Source organism: Grampus griseus (assembly GCF_964374135.1).
Source record: "Grampus griseus genome assembly, chromosome: 12".
In the NCBI taxonomy this organism is placed as follows: Eukaryota; Metazoa; Chordata; class Mammalia; order Artiodactyla; family Delphinidae; genus Grampus; species Grampus griseus.
In genome coordinates this window covers 46,643,720-46,661,213 of record NC_139006.1, presented here as the reverse complement: position 1 = coordinate 46,661,213, position 17,494 = coordinate 46,643,720, and the positions used below count along the sequence as shown (strand labels likewise).

At 37.6% G+C, this 17,494-nt stretch overlaps 1 protein-coding gene across 1 annotated transcript in view; it reads left to right on the top strand.

The window, feature by feature from the left end:
- Positions 1–279: 279 nt before the first annotated feature.
- DSC2 (desmocollin 2) overlaps positions 280–17,494 on the top strand; it is a gene marked incomplete at its 5' end in the record, with an annotated part of 36,614 nt that continues 19,399 nt past the window's right edge. The window contains 8 exons of the mRNA XM_082668114.1: positions 280–348; positions 6,797–6,881; positions 7,772–7,971; positions 9,084–9,203; positions 10,489–10,644; positions 11,896–12,040; positions 13,030–13,196; positions 17,332–17,466. Coding sequence (XP_082524240.1) covers positions 280–348; positions 6,797–6,881; positions 7,772–7,971; positions 9,084–9,203; positions 10,489–10,644; positions 11,896–12,040; positions 13,030–13,196; positions 17,332–17,466 — 1,077 coding nt within the window. The remainder of the gene's footprint in view (positions 349–6,796; positions 6,882–7,771; positions 7,972–9,083; positions 9,204–10,488; positions 10,645–11,895; positions 12,041–13,029; positions 13,197–17,331; positions 17,467–17,494) is intronic.

The window sequence follows — 17,494 nt, the reverse complement described above, 5'->3', positions numbered from 1 at the left end:
AAATAAAGACTTGAGAAAATACCAAGGAGGGGCCGATCGGTGTGTTTCGGACGTGCCTGGAACCCCACCCTCGGTCAGAGGAAAAGCTCCTGGGGTGAGACGCAGAAGCTTCAGAAAAACCGAGAAGAAAAGCAGCTCCCTCCGCGCGCCACGTTCTCTGCCTCGCACTCCTGCGCGGCCGGCCCAGCCTGCGCCTGGCCCGCGGCCCTTCGCCCGGCTGCGCCTTCCCACCCCGGCCTTCCGGGTGCCTCGGCCGGCGACCTGCCTCCGAGTCCTCCCATGGCGGCAGCGCGACCCACAGGCTCCGCGAGCGGAGCCCTTTGCTGGCAACTCCTGCTGACCCTCGCGGTGAGTGGCTGCCCGGACCCCGGTCCCGAGTGGGCGCACGGACCCATGGGGGAGGGAGGGGAAACTTTGGGGGCGGGGGTCGGTGGTGGCGGCGGCCCATGCGGGGGTTCTTGGGCCTGGGGCTGACTGAAAAAAGTGCCGTAGGCTGGGGGAGGGGGGAGGACAGACAGAGGAGAGCGAGCTGGGCGCAGCGATCCCGCAGGGGAGGAGAAGGGTGTCTCCGGTAGATGTGATCAGCGCAGGCAGATGAGCGGCTGCAAACGCCCGTCCCAAACCGTGGCCTCTGTGTACAAGCCGGCGAGCGCTGCGCGCCCCGCGCTGCGCCTCTGCGCCTCGCGCACCTCCCCGGGCGGGGCAGTCCATCCGACCTCAGTGCCGGGCTCCGGCCGCAGACGAGGGGAGCCGCTGGGGATCGAAATCGCAGGTCCTTGGGTGAAAGAACTAGGCGCCTTTTGATCTTAGTGTGTGAGTGAAGGGGGGAGGGAAGAGCTGGGGCTGGGGCGGTCTCCACCCTCTGCGCCTAAAGATAGTAGATGGGCCGGCCCTCGGTGGTCCTTGGTACGGTTTCCATTGTTTGTCAGCACGTGAGATTTCATCCCCCTTGAACTTCGGGGAAGTGGCTTTCCCGATCTCTCGCCTCGGAGGCATACAGATTCTCCCCGCTCCCCCATCCCCCGCCAAGCCCTCCAGCTCTAGTTTCCTTCCCGCTTTAAAGAACCCAATAGCAAAGACCCCAAAGCTGGGCGGGAAAAAGGAGGTGGCCTTATTCGGAAGGGATAGCCCCCCTCCCTGGCAGGAAAGACCGAGGTCTCTTTGGGGGACCTCAAGGCATAGGAATCCAGTGCGGGGAGAGCAGCCCCTGGGAGACTGGGATCAGAGGTTCCCCAGTCAGGGCTTCCTGGGTCCCCTGGAAGGACAAAATTAACATAGACCAAGTACAGAGGTCAAAGCGCATAGTGTCCTTTCACGTTGAGCCGCAGGCGTTAGGGCTCCAGTCCCTAACCCTGAAGGACAAGGGGACGAACCTGGAGAACAGACAGAGGGAGGATTCCTTCTGGGAGGGGTGCAACTGGCGGCGGGAAATATCCGTGTAATTTCCCTTACTCTACCGCTCTCGTTTTACAACGAAGTCCTGAAGTTTTTAACTAATGAAATTGTAGTTGTTACTATTATTAGAATGCCTTTCCCATGGAACTCCAGGGACTTCAAACTCTTAACTAAATTACCGGGGCACATTAATAACATACACAGGGCCGGGTGCACAGCAAGTAATAGTTCACAGCTGAGGAAATCAAGAAGGGAGTAAATAACGGTCGTAAGATATGTCTTTGATGACAAGAGGAACGGATTTTGCTTAGATTCTTAATAAAGTTGACACTTTTTTTTTTTTGACACTTCTTTTTAAACATTGCCCTTGAAGGAAAAGGCATGATTAGGCACGGGTACTAAAAGGCGCAGGCCATAAATAGCTTGGATCTTATATACTGACACACACAACTTTCCGTGTGTTCTCACTTCCTTTTTAGAAGAAAGCACATATAAGGGAATAATAATAAAGTTGAATAAAGTTGAATAATCCTCATTCTTTGGCCTTCCTTAGCTTCAAAGCTGGATAGGCCAGAAGTGGGGTGGCTGTGGCTACCCCCCTCATCCTACTGCATTCTGGCTGGAAGGCTTGGTGGGTCTTAAGCTGTTCTGATGCTCATGTGCATGTCTCTGCAAAGTCCTGCTAGCCTCAGATGCTTGTTGTGGTTGTGAGCCTCATGTGTGATAGACGTGTTAAAGAAAAGTAGGAACATTACTAAATAAAAATGGCTTGGGGGACACCCCTTACATTTCCCTTCCATCACCCTTCTGTGAATCAGCTTCTCCCAACTTCCTCATCTTGCCTCACCTCACACATTTAGTAACCACTTGAACGCTGCCTCTACCTAAACACCTAATGAAGTTTCTGTCTCTCTAAGGTCATCAGGGATCTCCACTGCTAAATTGAAATCATTCCTTATACAATTCCATCTTGTGGTTGGAGCTCTTCTAAATCAAGAAGTCCAGCATGAACATGGACCTGAAAAACCATAAAGTAATAAAAATGTCCCACAAAATATTTCAGCCTTACTTATAGTGAGGAAAGATGAATTTAAAACTACATTGGTTGTAAAGCAATTATACTCTAATAAAGATGTTAAAGGAAAAAAGAAAAAAAATGGTCTATATCAAAAAAATCTTTAAAAAAACAAACAAATAAATAATTTAAAAATGGTATTACAAAAAAAAGAGAAAGAAATACATTGAAATATCATTTCTCATTTGGCAAACATCCAGAAGTTTGACAACAGGCTCTGTAGGCAAGAATGTGGAGAAATAGAAACTCATAAATGGCTAGTGAGTGTTAACAAAAAGTTACAACCCCTATGGTCTATATACAATTGTAACAAATGTAAATAGAAACTTTTACTTCTTCCTTTCCAATTTATATGCATCTACTCTCTTTCTGTCTATTCATATACCAAATACTGCATTGTTTTAATTATTGAGACTTCATAAGACCTTTCAGTATCTGCTAAAGCTAATATCCTTTCATTGCTTTTCTTTTTCATAATGTTTCTATCTTTGTTTATTTTTCCTTATTACATTTTATATCAGCTTGTCTAGTTCCAGAAAAAATATTGATGGGATTTTTTTTTTTTTTTTTTTTGCGGTACGCGGGCCTCTCGCTGTTGTGGCCTCTCCCATTGCGGAGCACAGCCTCCAGATGCGCAGGCTCAGCGGCCATGGCTCACGGGCCCAGCCGCTCCGCGGCATGTGGGATCTTCCGGGACCGGGGCACGAACCTGTGTCCCCTGCATCGGCAGGCGGACTCTTAACCACTGTGCCACCTGGGAAGCCCAATGGGATTTTTTTTGGGATCATAAACTTTATAATTTAACTTAGTGTAAATTGATATACTTACGTTGTTGATTTTTTACTATCCAAAACAATAATATATATTTCTTTTGTTCAAGTCTGCTTTTGTGTCCTTCAGAAATAGTTTCAGGTTTTTCTCAAATAAACTTTACATGTTTCTTGTTAAGTTTACTTTTTGGTATTCTAACTTTTTATCACTTTTGAAAATGATTTCTTCTTTTCCATTATATTGTTTAACAGATTTTGTTTATGTGTATGATGACTAATGATTTCTGTATTTTAATAGCTGTTTCTGCTCCCTTATGAATTTCTTATTGTTTTGTGGTTAATTTCCTTGGGTTTTCCAGATAAATAGTCATATCAAATGCAAATAGTGGTTCTTTTTAACCTCTTTCTTTTCAATTCATATGCCATCTAATATCATTCTCTTGCCTAATATACTTTAATGTAATGTTAGCTGTAGATGATGACCCTTGGGAAGTCTACCTTGTTTCTGAGTTTAGTGAGGCTACTGCTAATGCTTTTCCATTGATGATGTCATTATAATATAATTCTATTGAAGTAGCACTTATCAATTCTTATTGGGGGCACTTTTTTTAAAATTTAAGAATGGTTATTGACTTGGTCAAATGGTTTTCATCACCTATGGTGCTGGTCACATGCCAGGGCTTCTTTAAACTAATTAGCGGCTTGTGTTTCCTAGAACAAATGAGTGATGTGAATGTGGATCACAAATCCATGTGAGGACCAGTTTACTACTAGCTTACTCTTACAATGAAGGTTTCGCATTTGGGGATCCAGATTAATGTGGACAGATCTTCTCTTAGATCTTAGGCAGGTCTGTGCTTTGATTTCACTCCCCTCTCTTGAGGCCAAAAAGCCAGAATCTAATCTTTTCAGATTAGAAGTTGTTTCTGGTTACTACTGTGTTCCAGCTTTATCCTCAGTTTTTGCCTAGCTGGATGGTTTTAGGATGGTTTAAAAACATGTATCCATCATTGTTAGTTTTGGCCTGGGGGTTGGACTGAATGCCCTAAGTCCCATTATTGGAAATGAAAATTGTTCCCCTACTTCATTCGTCACACTGGTCAGAGTTAACCTTATTCAAATAGAAAGCTGCTATGTAATTTATCTGCTTAAAACAAATCTTTGGTTTCTTATTATCTTTAGGAAGAAAAATCTATATGTGTACTTTGTTAAGGCTGTTCAGGACCTGTCCCACACCTACTTCTGTGAATCCATTTTAAACTCCTGTCCCTCTTGTGCTATATGCATCAACCATCGCAAATTGCATTTTCAAGTCTGTGTCATCTCTGGGCCTTTGCATATGCAGTTCCTATGTCTGAAGCATACAAGCTCTGCCTCACTGTGACATGGCTAACTTGTTGCCCCTCTTCACCTGGCTCTTAGAGGAGGCTGGTTGCTAGTGCTCTCCCAAAGCATCCTGTACTTCCCTGTCATAGCTTTTATCCTCCATTATTGAAATTTCAAATAAGTCTTATCCTTGAATTGAATGTTTCATGAGAATCCCTTTTACTGCTCTGTGTCTAGTACATATTAGAACATTCAGTAAGTATTTGTTGAATGCATGAATGACTGGATGTCCAGGATACTGTTATCTGAAATATTGTCTTAATTCGGCCACTTCTCACCTTTTCCATCGTTTTTACCTTAGTCCAAGTCACCACCTCTCCTCTCAGATAGATTCCTCCCAATGGGTCTCCTTGCTTCCACTCTGTCTTCCCCATAGTCTGTTCTCACATGGCCACCAGAATGAGTCTGTGTAAATGGTCACCACGTGACACCACTCCACAGTGTCTAAACCTACTGTGCTTCTCTTTGCCCTCAGAATAAAATCTGCACTCCTTACTGTGGCCTTTTAGACCCTACATGATATGCCTATGATTGTCTCTTCAATATCATGTCCTCTCACTCTTCCCTCACTGTGTTTACTGCTACACCCTTCTTTTTGTTCCTTCAACGCACCAGGTGAAGTCCTCTCCCAGGGCCTTTGGCCTGGCTTTTCGCTCCACCTGGAAGACTCTTCCCCAGTTAGTGAACTGGTTTGCATCCTGCTTTCACTCAAGTTTCTGGTCTTTATCACCCTCTCTTCCTGTTTTATTTTTCTCGTAACACTTACTCTTGGCATTGTGTGACCTTTGTGCATTTGTGTATTTACTTTTTGTCTTTTAGTGTAAAATAATCTCTGTGAGGCCGAGTTCTCTTTGTTCACCGTAGTAGCCTTTGAACACTTCTTGGCACCTAGGCAGAAACCAAGAAATGTTGGTTGAATGAATCAGTGGGTGTATGCCTTCTGTCACCTTGAGCTGGACTCTTCACATGTCTGATTCTACTCCTATTCTCTCTGGGCTATGCAACCAATGAAGATTCTTTTCATCTTTTTATTTCTAATTCAAGTACAGTCTCTTTGTCATGTCCATCTCTGAGTTCCAAATGAAATGTAATCTCTGCCATGCTTGGTCCTTCATACATAATTTAAGTTAGATACTTAAAGGGTCTTTAGTGTATTTTGGAAATAAAAATTTTCATCCAAATTTTGATGATTTTAATTTATGTTTATAGACTTTTAAGTAACAGTGTAGGGACTTCCCTGGCGGTCCAGCGGTTAAGACTCTGAGCTTCCACTGCAGGGAGTATGGGTTCGATCCCTGGTGGGGGAACTAAGATCCTGCAGGCCGTGCGGTACGGCCCCAAAAAATAAAAGTTTAAATAACAGTGTAAATGCTGGTTGGCTGTTTTGCTTTTTGTCAAAAACCTTTGCAAAAAACTGTGAAACTTTCAGAAGCATCCATTATAAAGTTTTAGAGAGAACAGAATTTATTTTCAGTGTGCTCAAATATGTATTGTATTGGAATTGGTTCAGCATAAATCACTAAATCATTTAAATTTTTTAAGTGAAATACTGTTAACACTGACCTTAATTCTCATTATTGAGAACTTCAAAATAAGTTCATATTTCAAAGTCGTGTGCTTATATGCGTGGGGTCATATGTAAATACTTTTTAAGTCACTCCATGGCAATGAGTCAGTGCTTCTCTTTAAAAGCATTGGAATTTTCTTTAGGATATTTTTGATTTGGTAACAAAACTCATAGACAGTTGACAGTTAATTGAAACAACTTGCTGGCTCATTAAATTTGTTTTTGTTTCTCTTTCCTTTTACATACCTGTGCTGCCTTCCTAATAGTTTCCAGTGCTTTCCCACAAAAGGGTGTCATTGGTTTCTCAGTATATCCACTAAGTTAGTGAAATTATTATTAACTTCATTTTACAGACTAGGAAACAAAGCCCAAGAGGATAAGCAATTCTCTGAGTTTACATGCTTTGTGAGGGAGGGATCCATGGCTCTTAGTCTGTTGTTTTTATTCTTCTCTTCTATGCAGTTTTTTTCTGAATTCTTAATCCAGTGTATGCTTTTTATTTTATTTTGCTAATTATATAAACAGATTTATAATTATACAAATTTGTATAAACTATGTACACATGAAAAGGCTCTTTTTAATGTATAATACTGATTTTTTTAGATCTTAACATTTGCCTGTGATGCCTGCAAAACAGTGACACTACATGTTCCCTCCAAACTAGATGCTGTAAAATATATTGGTAGAGGTAAGAAACTGCCAGAATATGTAATAAATCCTAATTTGGTTGATCTTGTAAAATTAGTGTAATCTTCAGGAGGATAACTCTATTGGAACTAATAGTTAAAACTAATATAGTACATTCCAATACTTTTTTAAAAATATATATGGTGTCAATCCAATGAATGGAATATTGTACTTTATTGAAAAACATGATTATATAAAGTAGTTAAGATTGTTTAGTTTGAGTAATTACTAATATTTACGTTAGACGAAGGATATGGTATATGTTATAACACGTCTATGAAATTGAGAAATAGTATTGAAACTATTTCTTGAGTTTAAAGGTGTTGTTTTTGGATTTTTATCCTAAAATATTTTGGCATCTTACAACATTTACTTCCACATATTTTTTTTCAATTATTTTTTTTCGTATAACTCAAATGTATACCAAAAGATCAGACCAATGAAGACACAGAATACGATGACTATTTAACAACAGATGCAAAGAGTTCAGTAATAATTTAATGTAATAACTACCAGTTTTAATCTCTAGATTCTGTTTAACTTGTTTTAAGTGTTCTCATGTATTGCTCTGTGGCTAGTTTCAGTTAATAAAGAAAAACTTTTTTGGTGTGAGTTTAATATTCAGACTGTAGAGTTCACATGCTTTGATTTCAGAACAAATGTCTCTTCTTTAAAAGGCTGTGAAGTAGGTATCAGAAGTGATGGATACGTTTAGTTAAGCACAACTGAATTAACCGTATAGTTTCATATATCCTTTTAAAAATGCAAAACTTACAAGTGTCAGTGTAATTAAAGTCTTTGACTGCCCCACCTCAAATGCATAGCTTACTGTTAAAGCTGTATATTGCTTTGTTTTACCTTACAAATGATTGCTGTGTACATTTTCTACAGTTAACCTGAAGGAGTGCTTTAAATCTGCAAATCTAATTCATTCAAGTGATCCTGATTTCCAAATTTTAGAAGATGGTTCAGTCTATACAACAAATGCCATTCTTTTGTCCTCAGCGAAGAGATCTTTTACCGTATTACTTTCCAACACAGAGACCCAAGAAGAGAAGAAAATACTTGTCCTTTTAGAGCAACAAACAAAGGTATACCAAAGTATAAAAATGAAGTATGACGAACTGTTTTCTTCAGGTGGAACTAACATGACCAGGGAAGATGTGAATCAAAAAAGATACGAGATAATTTAGCTTGAAGAAGAATAAAAGCCATGACTCAAGTTAACATTTTTGAAATGGAAAAGGGTTGTTCAACATATGTTATCACAGATTATAATTTCTTTTTATTTGGGACATAAAAGGAGAAATTGGGATATGGGACAGCATGAGAACTTGAGATTAGACACAGAGAAGCATTTCTTGATCTTCACTGTGGAATAGGTTTCCAAAACAAGAAACATTATTGTTTAAGATATTTGTATATAACTTGGACTTTGTAGCTTTTAATTATTCAAGAACTCATATGGCATGTTAATGACTTAGGATGGTGTCCTACTCTGGGCAGCAGTATAGGGTCATGACATGGTTAATTACTCTGAGATACATGAGGCATCCAGAGATAGGTCTCATGTATCTTAGCATAATTTTTAGTCTTAGAAAATGGAGGACTATTTTAGGTTAAGGTTTGGACTTCACACATACTTATGACTTTTTGACATCCAAGATCAAAATGACTTCATTCAACCACTGGCCATTACTCATGACAGCTGTTTGAGAGTTGTCACCATGTTTCTCTCCTCGTTCTGACACAGATCTCTCTGTTGGTCCCCTGGCTCTTCCTAGTTGCCGGTGAGTGGAAGATGCTTATGCTAAATTTAGAAGGGCACCTGTCTGCTTACATTCTTTGCATATTTCTCCTCCCATGTTTTTGCATGGCAGTGTGGCAACAGTACAGTGTTTTTATTTTTTCAGTTTTGCTTCTAGGCTTCCAATTTCATCTCTCTCTCTTCCATGTTCCCACCAAGTTATTTTCTCAATAGGATTGCTGTGATAACAGTTAGGGCAGGGATTTCTTGGTTATTTTTTTTCTAGTATTGACATTTCGTTTGGTTTTCAAGCACTACCATGGTCTTACGCCTCCCCAGCTAATCCTCATGAGAGGAGAAAGATGTATCAGAGTTTTAAAGTTTGAAAATAAAGTAGTCGTTGGCTTTTAAATAAATAATATTTAGTATTAATATTTTTTTGTCTTCTAAATTGAGGTACTGAGGAAAAGGCGTTCTCAAGAAAAAGTTCTAATACGTGCCAAGAGAAGATGGGCTCCTATTCCTTGTTCAGTGTCTGAGAATTCCTTGGGTCCTTTCCCACTCTTTCTTCAACAGGTATAATTTACTTTCCTTCCACTGTGAGAGTCTATGGTTTCCATTTTTGTAAAAAATTTAGACAATGTGTATGCAGTTATTTAAAAAGTATGTGTGTATGAATGTATGGGTGAGTATGTCTATCATATGTTTCAATATATGGTATAAATGCATCTCTCTATAACTATGTATACTTTTTTTTTTGCAGTTTTAGTCATGCAAAAGCCATTTATAAAACTGTAAAACCCATATAGCACTGTCAAACGCATGCTTCCTTAATGAATTTTCATATCATCAAGGGTATCTCAGAGCCTGGGCATAGTCTAGAAAATCCCAAAACATCTTCCATAACAAAGGATGAAATTATTGATAACAGGTCAAATGCCATGAAGGGGAAAGACACATACACCTTTCCATGGTTTCTTCCCAGGTCCACTGCTTAAATCATACTGGATCCACATTTTCTCTCCCCTGTTTCATTTTTAGTGGAAACCCCAGCAAATCTTCTTTCCTTCCTCCCTTATCAGTGGTCACTACCATTCAGTCTAGCTCTTAGGTTTCTTTTCCCCCAGTTCTTGAAATGGTGAGAGAGAATCCTTGTTTATATCCCATCAACAAATTCAATGCAGCTGAGAAAAGAGCATTTTAAAGTTGAGAAAGAAATTGTTAGAAAATAATTGTTAGTCATCCTAATAGATAAGGATCCTACTAAGAGGATGAAAACAATTTGGAAAAAAATTTTCTTTTTGAATCAAATACCAAAGTAGCACACTTGCCAGGATATTATGTCATTTCCATTCTCACTCATTTTCATCCTCCCATTTAGCCCCTATAATAGAGAAGATGCTGAGAAATAACAAAAACTAATTAAGGAAACCACTTTCCAGATGTTTGCCTGCCGACAGTATACTCTAAACCCAGTGTCTCAAATATTATGTTATATATAATAAAACTTGAGGTGTAAAACTTTGACAGAAGGATAACTTTTCATGCTCAGAATACTTTGTTATCTAAGACAGGGAAAGTCCAAAATGCTTGATCCATGTAGTTACACATAGCCTTTAAAGTACTTCTTAGTTATTCTGGAAAGCTAAGATGCTATTACATTATTTTCCTCATGCCTTGCTCTTGAATTTCACAATTATTAGTCTTCCTTATTCTATTGCTGCTTTTTATTCAGACATAATAATAAATTAAAGAGGGCAATTACTTATTGTAAAATGTCAGTATGATTGCATAAGTATATAAATGAAAGTTTTGCTGAAATACAAATTTGTCTTTTATGTATATGATGTCTACTTTCTAGATTCAATCTGATACAGCACAAAACTACACTATTTACTATTCCATAAGTGGGCCTGGAGTTGACAAAGAACCTCTAAATTTATTTTATGTAGAGAGAGATACTGGAAACCTGTTTTGTACTCGTCCTGTAGATCGTGAAATGTATCCATCTTTTGAGGTAAAGTCTAAAGTTTACATATTGTATTAGTAAAATTAAACATGGCTATTTCGTCTCCCTTCCTCAATTCATTTACTCTTGACTGTTTTCTGACTTTTGGCATCCGTGCTCTGGGTACATCTGATAGTACAGACCTGACTGGCAGCAAAAAGAATTTTATAGAATAAATAGCCTTCGATTCTATAGATTGTTCTGGGAATTACAGTTTACTATTTTTCTTTTCAAAAGAAAAAAAGAGTACCACTTTGAACAGTAGTTATTTATTTGGCAGAAAAGATCTGTGAACCTCTTTATGGTACTGAGAGTGATACCATAGGAGGTAAGTCAAGTTCAGAAGTTAAGCCTTGGTACCTTTGCAATGAGAGAAAGTTAACTTGTGGTGAGCAAGTAAGGAGTGTGGACAGTGCTTAACTAGGATAACTAGGTCTTTTCATCATCTAAGCAACCTCCTGTGGTGGGATGAGCGTTAATATATAAGAATTTAACCTAATGTTGTGTTGATTTTCCAACAGGAGCTGGTCATTTTGCTTAACTTAGTTTTAATTATTTTATATCTATTTTGGATGATGTAATTACTTAGCTTTAGAATTACTACAACATGACCTTCTAAGTACCTGTGATGGTCTGTTCTTTCTATGATAGCTGTTATGAGAAAAATTGGAATTGAAATTCATATTATAAAATCAAAAGAATAAATCGCATTCTAGACCCAATTTATAACCACTCATTTGGTCCATTCCTGACTCCCCCCTTTTTAAATTAAAAAATTCTTATGAAGAAAGTTATCTAAATACAATCATCAATATGCCTAAAATTCTAATTAGAAAATAAAATAATATCTCAGTTAACTGCACCTGGGGAATTTGGAATCCTAAGAATTCAAAGTTATAAAAGATCCAGAAAATTGTATTTAAAATTCATGCACCTGAAACTTTCAAACAAAGCAAAATAGTTCTCAAGACACTTTCGGAAAAATAATAATAAAAACCCTTACACTCATGAACAACAATACAGCAATGGTGAGGTAACCAAATTTAGCTATGTTATTATATTAGATAAATTTAAACATAAAATGCTATAGTGCACCATGAAATTAACCATCTCTTCTGGCATTAAGGTTATGTTCACATCCCAAAACAGTAACAAATGGTGAAATCCACACTGTGATGCTGAACAGTCTCCAAATGAAAGCCAAAGCGAAAGCAAGTTTGAACCGTAGCTTTTTTTTTTTCCATTTTACTCTCTTCACAGCTAGTTGCCTTTGCAACAACTAAGGATGGATATACTCCAGAATATCCACTGACGCTACTAATCAGAATCGAGGATGAGAATGATAACTTCCCAATTTTTACAGAAACAACTTACATTTTTAATGTTACTGAAAACTGCAGAGTTGGTGAGTACCCACCGTGGCAATACACGGCAACTTAATGTTTAAATTCATTAGCTGAGTTTCACTCTGGCCACTGGGAGGTGGCACATCCTGCTGCCAAGAACAAGGGACTTGCCAGACGGGCGTCTGTAGGTGGCATTTTACTCTGCCTTTTGCTAGCTGTCTGACATGACCCTGGGCAAGTTTCCTAATCTTGACAAGCCTTGGTTTCCTCATCTGTAAAATGGGATATTAATATACAAGGTTGTTTTGAAGGTTAAATGAAGCACAATATACCTTGAAGGCCAAGCACAGTGCCTGAAAAATAGGAGTGACTCAATGTTACTTTGCCTTCCTGTGTGAGGTAAAATAAATACTTTTAAGAGACCATATTTTCTAAATATTCTAAGAATATTTTTAGAATATTCTTTTCTAAAAAAGAGTAAGTCTTTGAGCAACGGATGTCTTGGCCTTGAAGAGAGCTGGCTGATGTTCTATAGTGATTAAATGATAGTATTCTGAGCATTATCATAAAGGTCATGGAGAATAATATATTTTCTCAATCTTTTGAAAATTGACCATTTCAACTAGGAGTCAGAATGCAGATTTTGAGTCTTCCCTTAGAAAAATCTAACTAAACCAAGAATTTTCAGAGCAAACTGACCCATATGATCAATTTAAGTGTAGGCTTACAAATAGAAAAAGGTTAAAGAATAATTGGAATTCTTTAGTCTAGGAATACAAAGGCCATGGAGGGATATTATCAACATTTATAAATTTATACAATAAATACAGTAAATACAAATATGGTTACCAAATTCCAAAATGTTGGAACGCTGGGATATTTAAAAGTAAGTGCTATTTTATATAGAAGTCTGAAAATGTATAAAACCTATTACTATTATCAATTATGTGGTTCAAAACTTTTTTGTGGTAGATGGAGAGGAGTCAAATAAAGGGAAAGTTGAAACTGTAAAAGTTTTTGAAATTAAAGAGGATTTTTCTATATGTAGGTACTACCGTTGGACAGGTTTGTGCAACTGACAAAGATGAGCCTGACACACTGCACACGCGTCTAATGTACTCCATCATCGAGCAGTTACCAGCATCACCCACCCTCTTTTTTATGCAGCCAGCTACAGGTGTGATCACCACAACATCATCTCGGCTAGACAGAGAGGTAACATAAATATTAACAAATAAAGCCTGATTATCACATGGCTACTTAGCAGTACCTGCATATCTCTGTATACCACCTGCAGATGTGCTTTTGAAAAGCATGTTGTGAATCTAATTTAACAAAAATTATTTTAGGTAGGTTGATGGAGGTCATTGACCTTGCAGTGCTCTGAATTTGAACCGCTAATTCATTCTCTCCTGAATTGTATGTTTTATAAAATCAAATTTCCTAATATAAACATATTTATAGTTGTAAAAAACAAGAAATGTCATATATGAAAAGTAAAACTTTCAGAATTTTCTTATCTACAGATAACAATGCTTCTTTTTCTATCTGTGTCATTTCTTCATCAACAATCTCATCTACACTCTTTCCCCTTACATAGATTAAATGAAAGTTTATCTGTCTCTGATCTCTGGTTTAACATTTTCAGTTGACTGCTAGAAATCCTTATTTGAACATTTCACAAGTACCTAAGATTCAGTACATCTAGAAATGAATTCTTCTTTCCTTCTAAAAATGCTCTCCTTCCTATGTTCTCTAGTTAAAATGCCATTAGTACCTTCTTTTCCTTTACACATTTTTTCTAATGTCACCTTGGATTCATGTTCTCAAAATTGTATTTGATGTCTCCTCTCTTGCAGATCAAATTACTTTCCAAAGCATTTGATATTGACTCCAAAGTGATCGTAACATTCACATTCTGTCCATTTCTACTGCAACTACCCCAGTTTAGTAATTGTTCATTTTGTTATTAAACTATTACCTCCTCCACCAAACCTTTATTCTGGCCTACTTCCTACGTTTATAATCCTTAATATTAAAATATAGTAATATGTGTTTGTCACGTTTTTCTTTGATTCCTAAATCTCATATAGATTCATTTCCTCTCCCTCTTGCATGGATTAGAGAAGTGGTCTGCAACTTTTCTGGTCTCAGACCCCTTTACAGTCTTAAATATTATTGGAAATTCCAAAGATCTTTTGTTTATGTGGGTTATATTTATCACTATTTAATCTGTAAGTGTTTAAAACTATAAAAGTTTAAACTATGTATTTATTTACCCAATTAAAATAATATATTACATGTTAATGTAAATAATATTTTTATAAGAAATGATTACATTTCTAAAACAATAAGTAATTTAGTGAGAAGAGTGGCATTATTATGCATTTTCTAAATCTCTTCAATACCTGACTTAGTATAAGACCAATGGATTCTCACATCTCCTGCATTCAGTCTGTTATATAGTTTTAGTCGAAGTATGTAAAGAAAATCCAACATGATATGAAGTTAGAAAAGAGTATGTTAACAGTGATTTCAGATCATCGTGGATAGTCTTCTTTGATACACCAAATCTTGACAAGTGGTAGTGTCATAAATGGGTTTTGCAATGTGCACTCTGAAGAAGCCTTGTCCATGAACTTTCCTACTTTGTTACATCAAAATACATTGGTCTTTCTTCTGCTATGAGTGGATAGTTTACTATGTGTGATTTTGTAACATCGTGCATTAGTCATATGGGAAATATTGACTCACTGAGTTATGTAGATCCTCCAAATATTGACACATCTAATTAAACAATATTGGAAAAAATCACCTCCTCATCTCCATTAATATCACGATTAATATCATAAAAGTTTTCCGGAATCCTCATTTTGGCTTGAAAACTCCAATTGACCATTGGCAACAAATAGCTGTTTTCCTTGAAATGACATATTCACCTTACCTATGACAAAATGTCTTCCAAATATACCAGTCTGAATAACCATAGGTGTCTTTCATGTAAAAATGGTATTCTATGAAAAAAAACCCGATAGCTAGTTCAGCTTATAAATCAATCACACAAGTACTTTTCCATGAAAAGAACATCATACTATGTTATGCAGAAGTGCTTTATATATACCTCCCATTTCTTTAGATAGACTATGGGTTGAAATCTAATAAAATTTATTAAAATTAATCATTTTTACTGCATTTACAAGGACATTCCTAGGTAAATTTTAATTTTAATTCAATTTTATAATTTATTTATTTTTACCATGAGTACGTGCCAGTGAAGAATGCAATTTCGTTTGTTGAATGAATGAATTGCTGTCACAGCTCTACGAATTATACAGATTCTTCATGGAATTTATGTGCTCAGAAAGAGCAGATTATAGACCAAATTCTCTTTTATCATCAAGCCTTGAATAGATCCTTCTGATAAATCAGTGGAAAACATTTGACTAATGAAGGAGTCTTGGAGTGCTTTTACCCAAGAGAGCTCTGGACTCACTTTCTGATCCCAGGTTTCCAATTTTTTTTATTGTTGGCCTTCAGCCCTTTAAGCTCTTTAAACATCAGAATTTTTCTTCCATCTGAAGATATCACAAGTTAATATTTAGGTCCCAAACTTGATTTCTTTCTTTGTTTTATCAGCCAGTTGATCATTCCCAATAAATCATAGTTTATTACAAACAGAATACATATTCCCTCCCATACGTAATACTAGTATGAGCTTTTAAAATTTTTTTAATGAAATAAGGCCATGAATTTTTAACTCTCATGTGACTGATTATGAGAGAAGAATAAATTGGGAAAAATTGGGTTTGTAAAAAGCATAGTGATCGAGAGAAATATTAGTTTTATTTTGGGTAATACATGAGGGCTAGAAAGTTTAAGAGATCTAAAGGGAAGAAGGTGGCTTTTTTTAAAAATTAATTAATTAATTTTATTTTTGGCTACTTTGGGTCTTCATAGCTGCACGAGGGCTTTCTCTAGTTGCGGTAAGTGGGAGCTACTCCGTTGCGGTGCGCGGGCTTCTCATTGCAGTGGTTTCTTTTGTTGCGGAGCACGGGCTCTAGGCACGCGAGCTTCAGTAGTTGCGGCATGCAGGCTCAGTAGTTGTGGCTCGCGGGCTCTAGAGCGCAGGCTCAGTAGCTGTGGCACACGGGCTTAGTTGCTCCGCGGCATGTGGGATCTTCCCGGACAAGGGCTCGAACCGTGTCCCCTGCATTGGCAGGTAGATTCTTAACCACTGCGCCATCAGGGAAGCCCAAAGAAGGTGGCTTTTTAAGAGAAGGGTGAATATTCTAGGTGGACAGTTAGGATAGTTTTTTACATATAATTTAATCTTATGAAAAGAGGTGAATTATAAAGGAAGGTGTTGTTATAATTTTATAGAAGAGGAAAGCTAGGGAAAAATACGTTTCCAACTGCCCAAGCGTACATTTGTTATTTTTGAACTTGGAAGTAGAACCCAAGCCTCCTAATGTTCAGTCCAGAGACATTATTATTAGTGTTGTTGTTAATCCTTCCATATCTCAACACTTGTGACAAATGAAACCATTATGAGGAGATACACTTTTTTTTTTTTTTTGCGGTACGCAGGGCTCTCACTGTTGTGGCCTCTCCCGCTGCGGAGCACAGGCTCTGGACGCGCAGGCTTAGCGGCCATGGCTCACGGGCCCAGCCGCTCCGCGGCATGTGAGATCTTCCCAGACTGGGGCACGAACCCGTGTCCCCTGCATCGGCAGGCGGACTCTCAACCACTGCGCCACCAGGGAAGCCCGGAGATACACATTTTTTAAAACCAGTGATGAGCATTCTGCAATCTCTGAAGAACGGAAAACGCTTAAGAACCAGAATCTATTTTCCATGAAGAAGAAAAAATTACATAGTTCCAGAACTTTGTTTTCATGCTAATTTAATGATCTTTTAGTAAATGTAAAGTAAATATTTAAAATCCACCTTTTTTTACAGGAGGATGCCTTTATTGCTTCATTACGAGACTGGTATAGAGTCACTGTTGTGTATTTTTGAATATAAGAATGTACTTTGCATAGGAGATAACGATTTTGATTAATTACTAGGCAATTTAAAATGTACTATGACTATATCTTCTCTTTCTGTTAAGTAATGCTAAAACCAGTTACTTCCATGAGTAGCACTTTCAATTTGAGAAACTACTCTATTTTTGTAAATTAATTGAAAATTACTAGTGTGAGGAAATTGTTCTTCTGCCAGTACATGAAAACTATGAAATCTAATAGTGTACCTCTTAAATTTTGAATGCAAAGGGAAATTATAGAGTGTAAATTAAGATTTCATTTACAATGTTGCTTTCACTCAGTAATTAATACTTACTTTTCAGGTAACTGATAAATACCAATTGAAAATAAAAGTACAAGACATGGATGGTCAATATTTTGGTTTGCAGACAACTGCAACTTGCATCATTAATATTGGAGATGTGAATGACAACTTGCCAACATTCAACCGTTTATCTGTAAGTGTGTGATATTAATAAAAGAAAA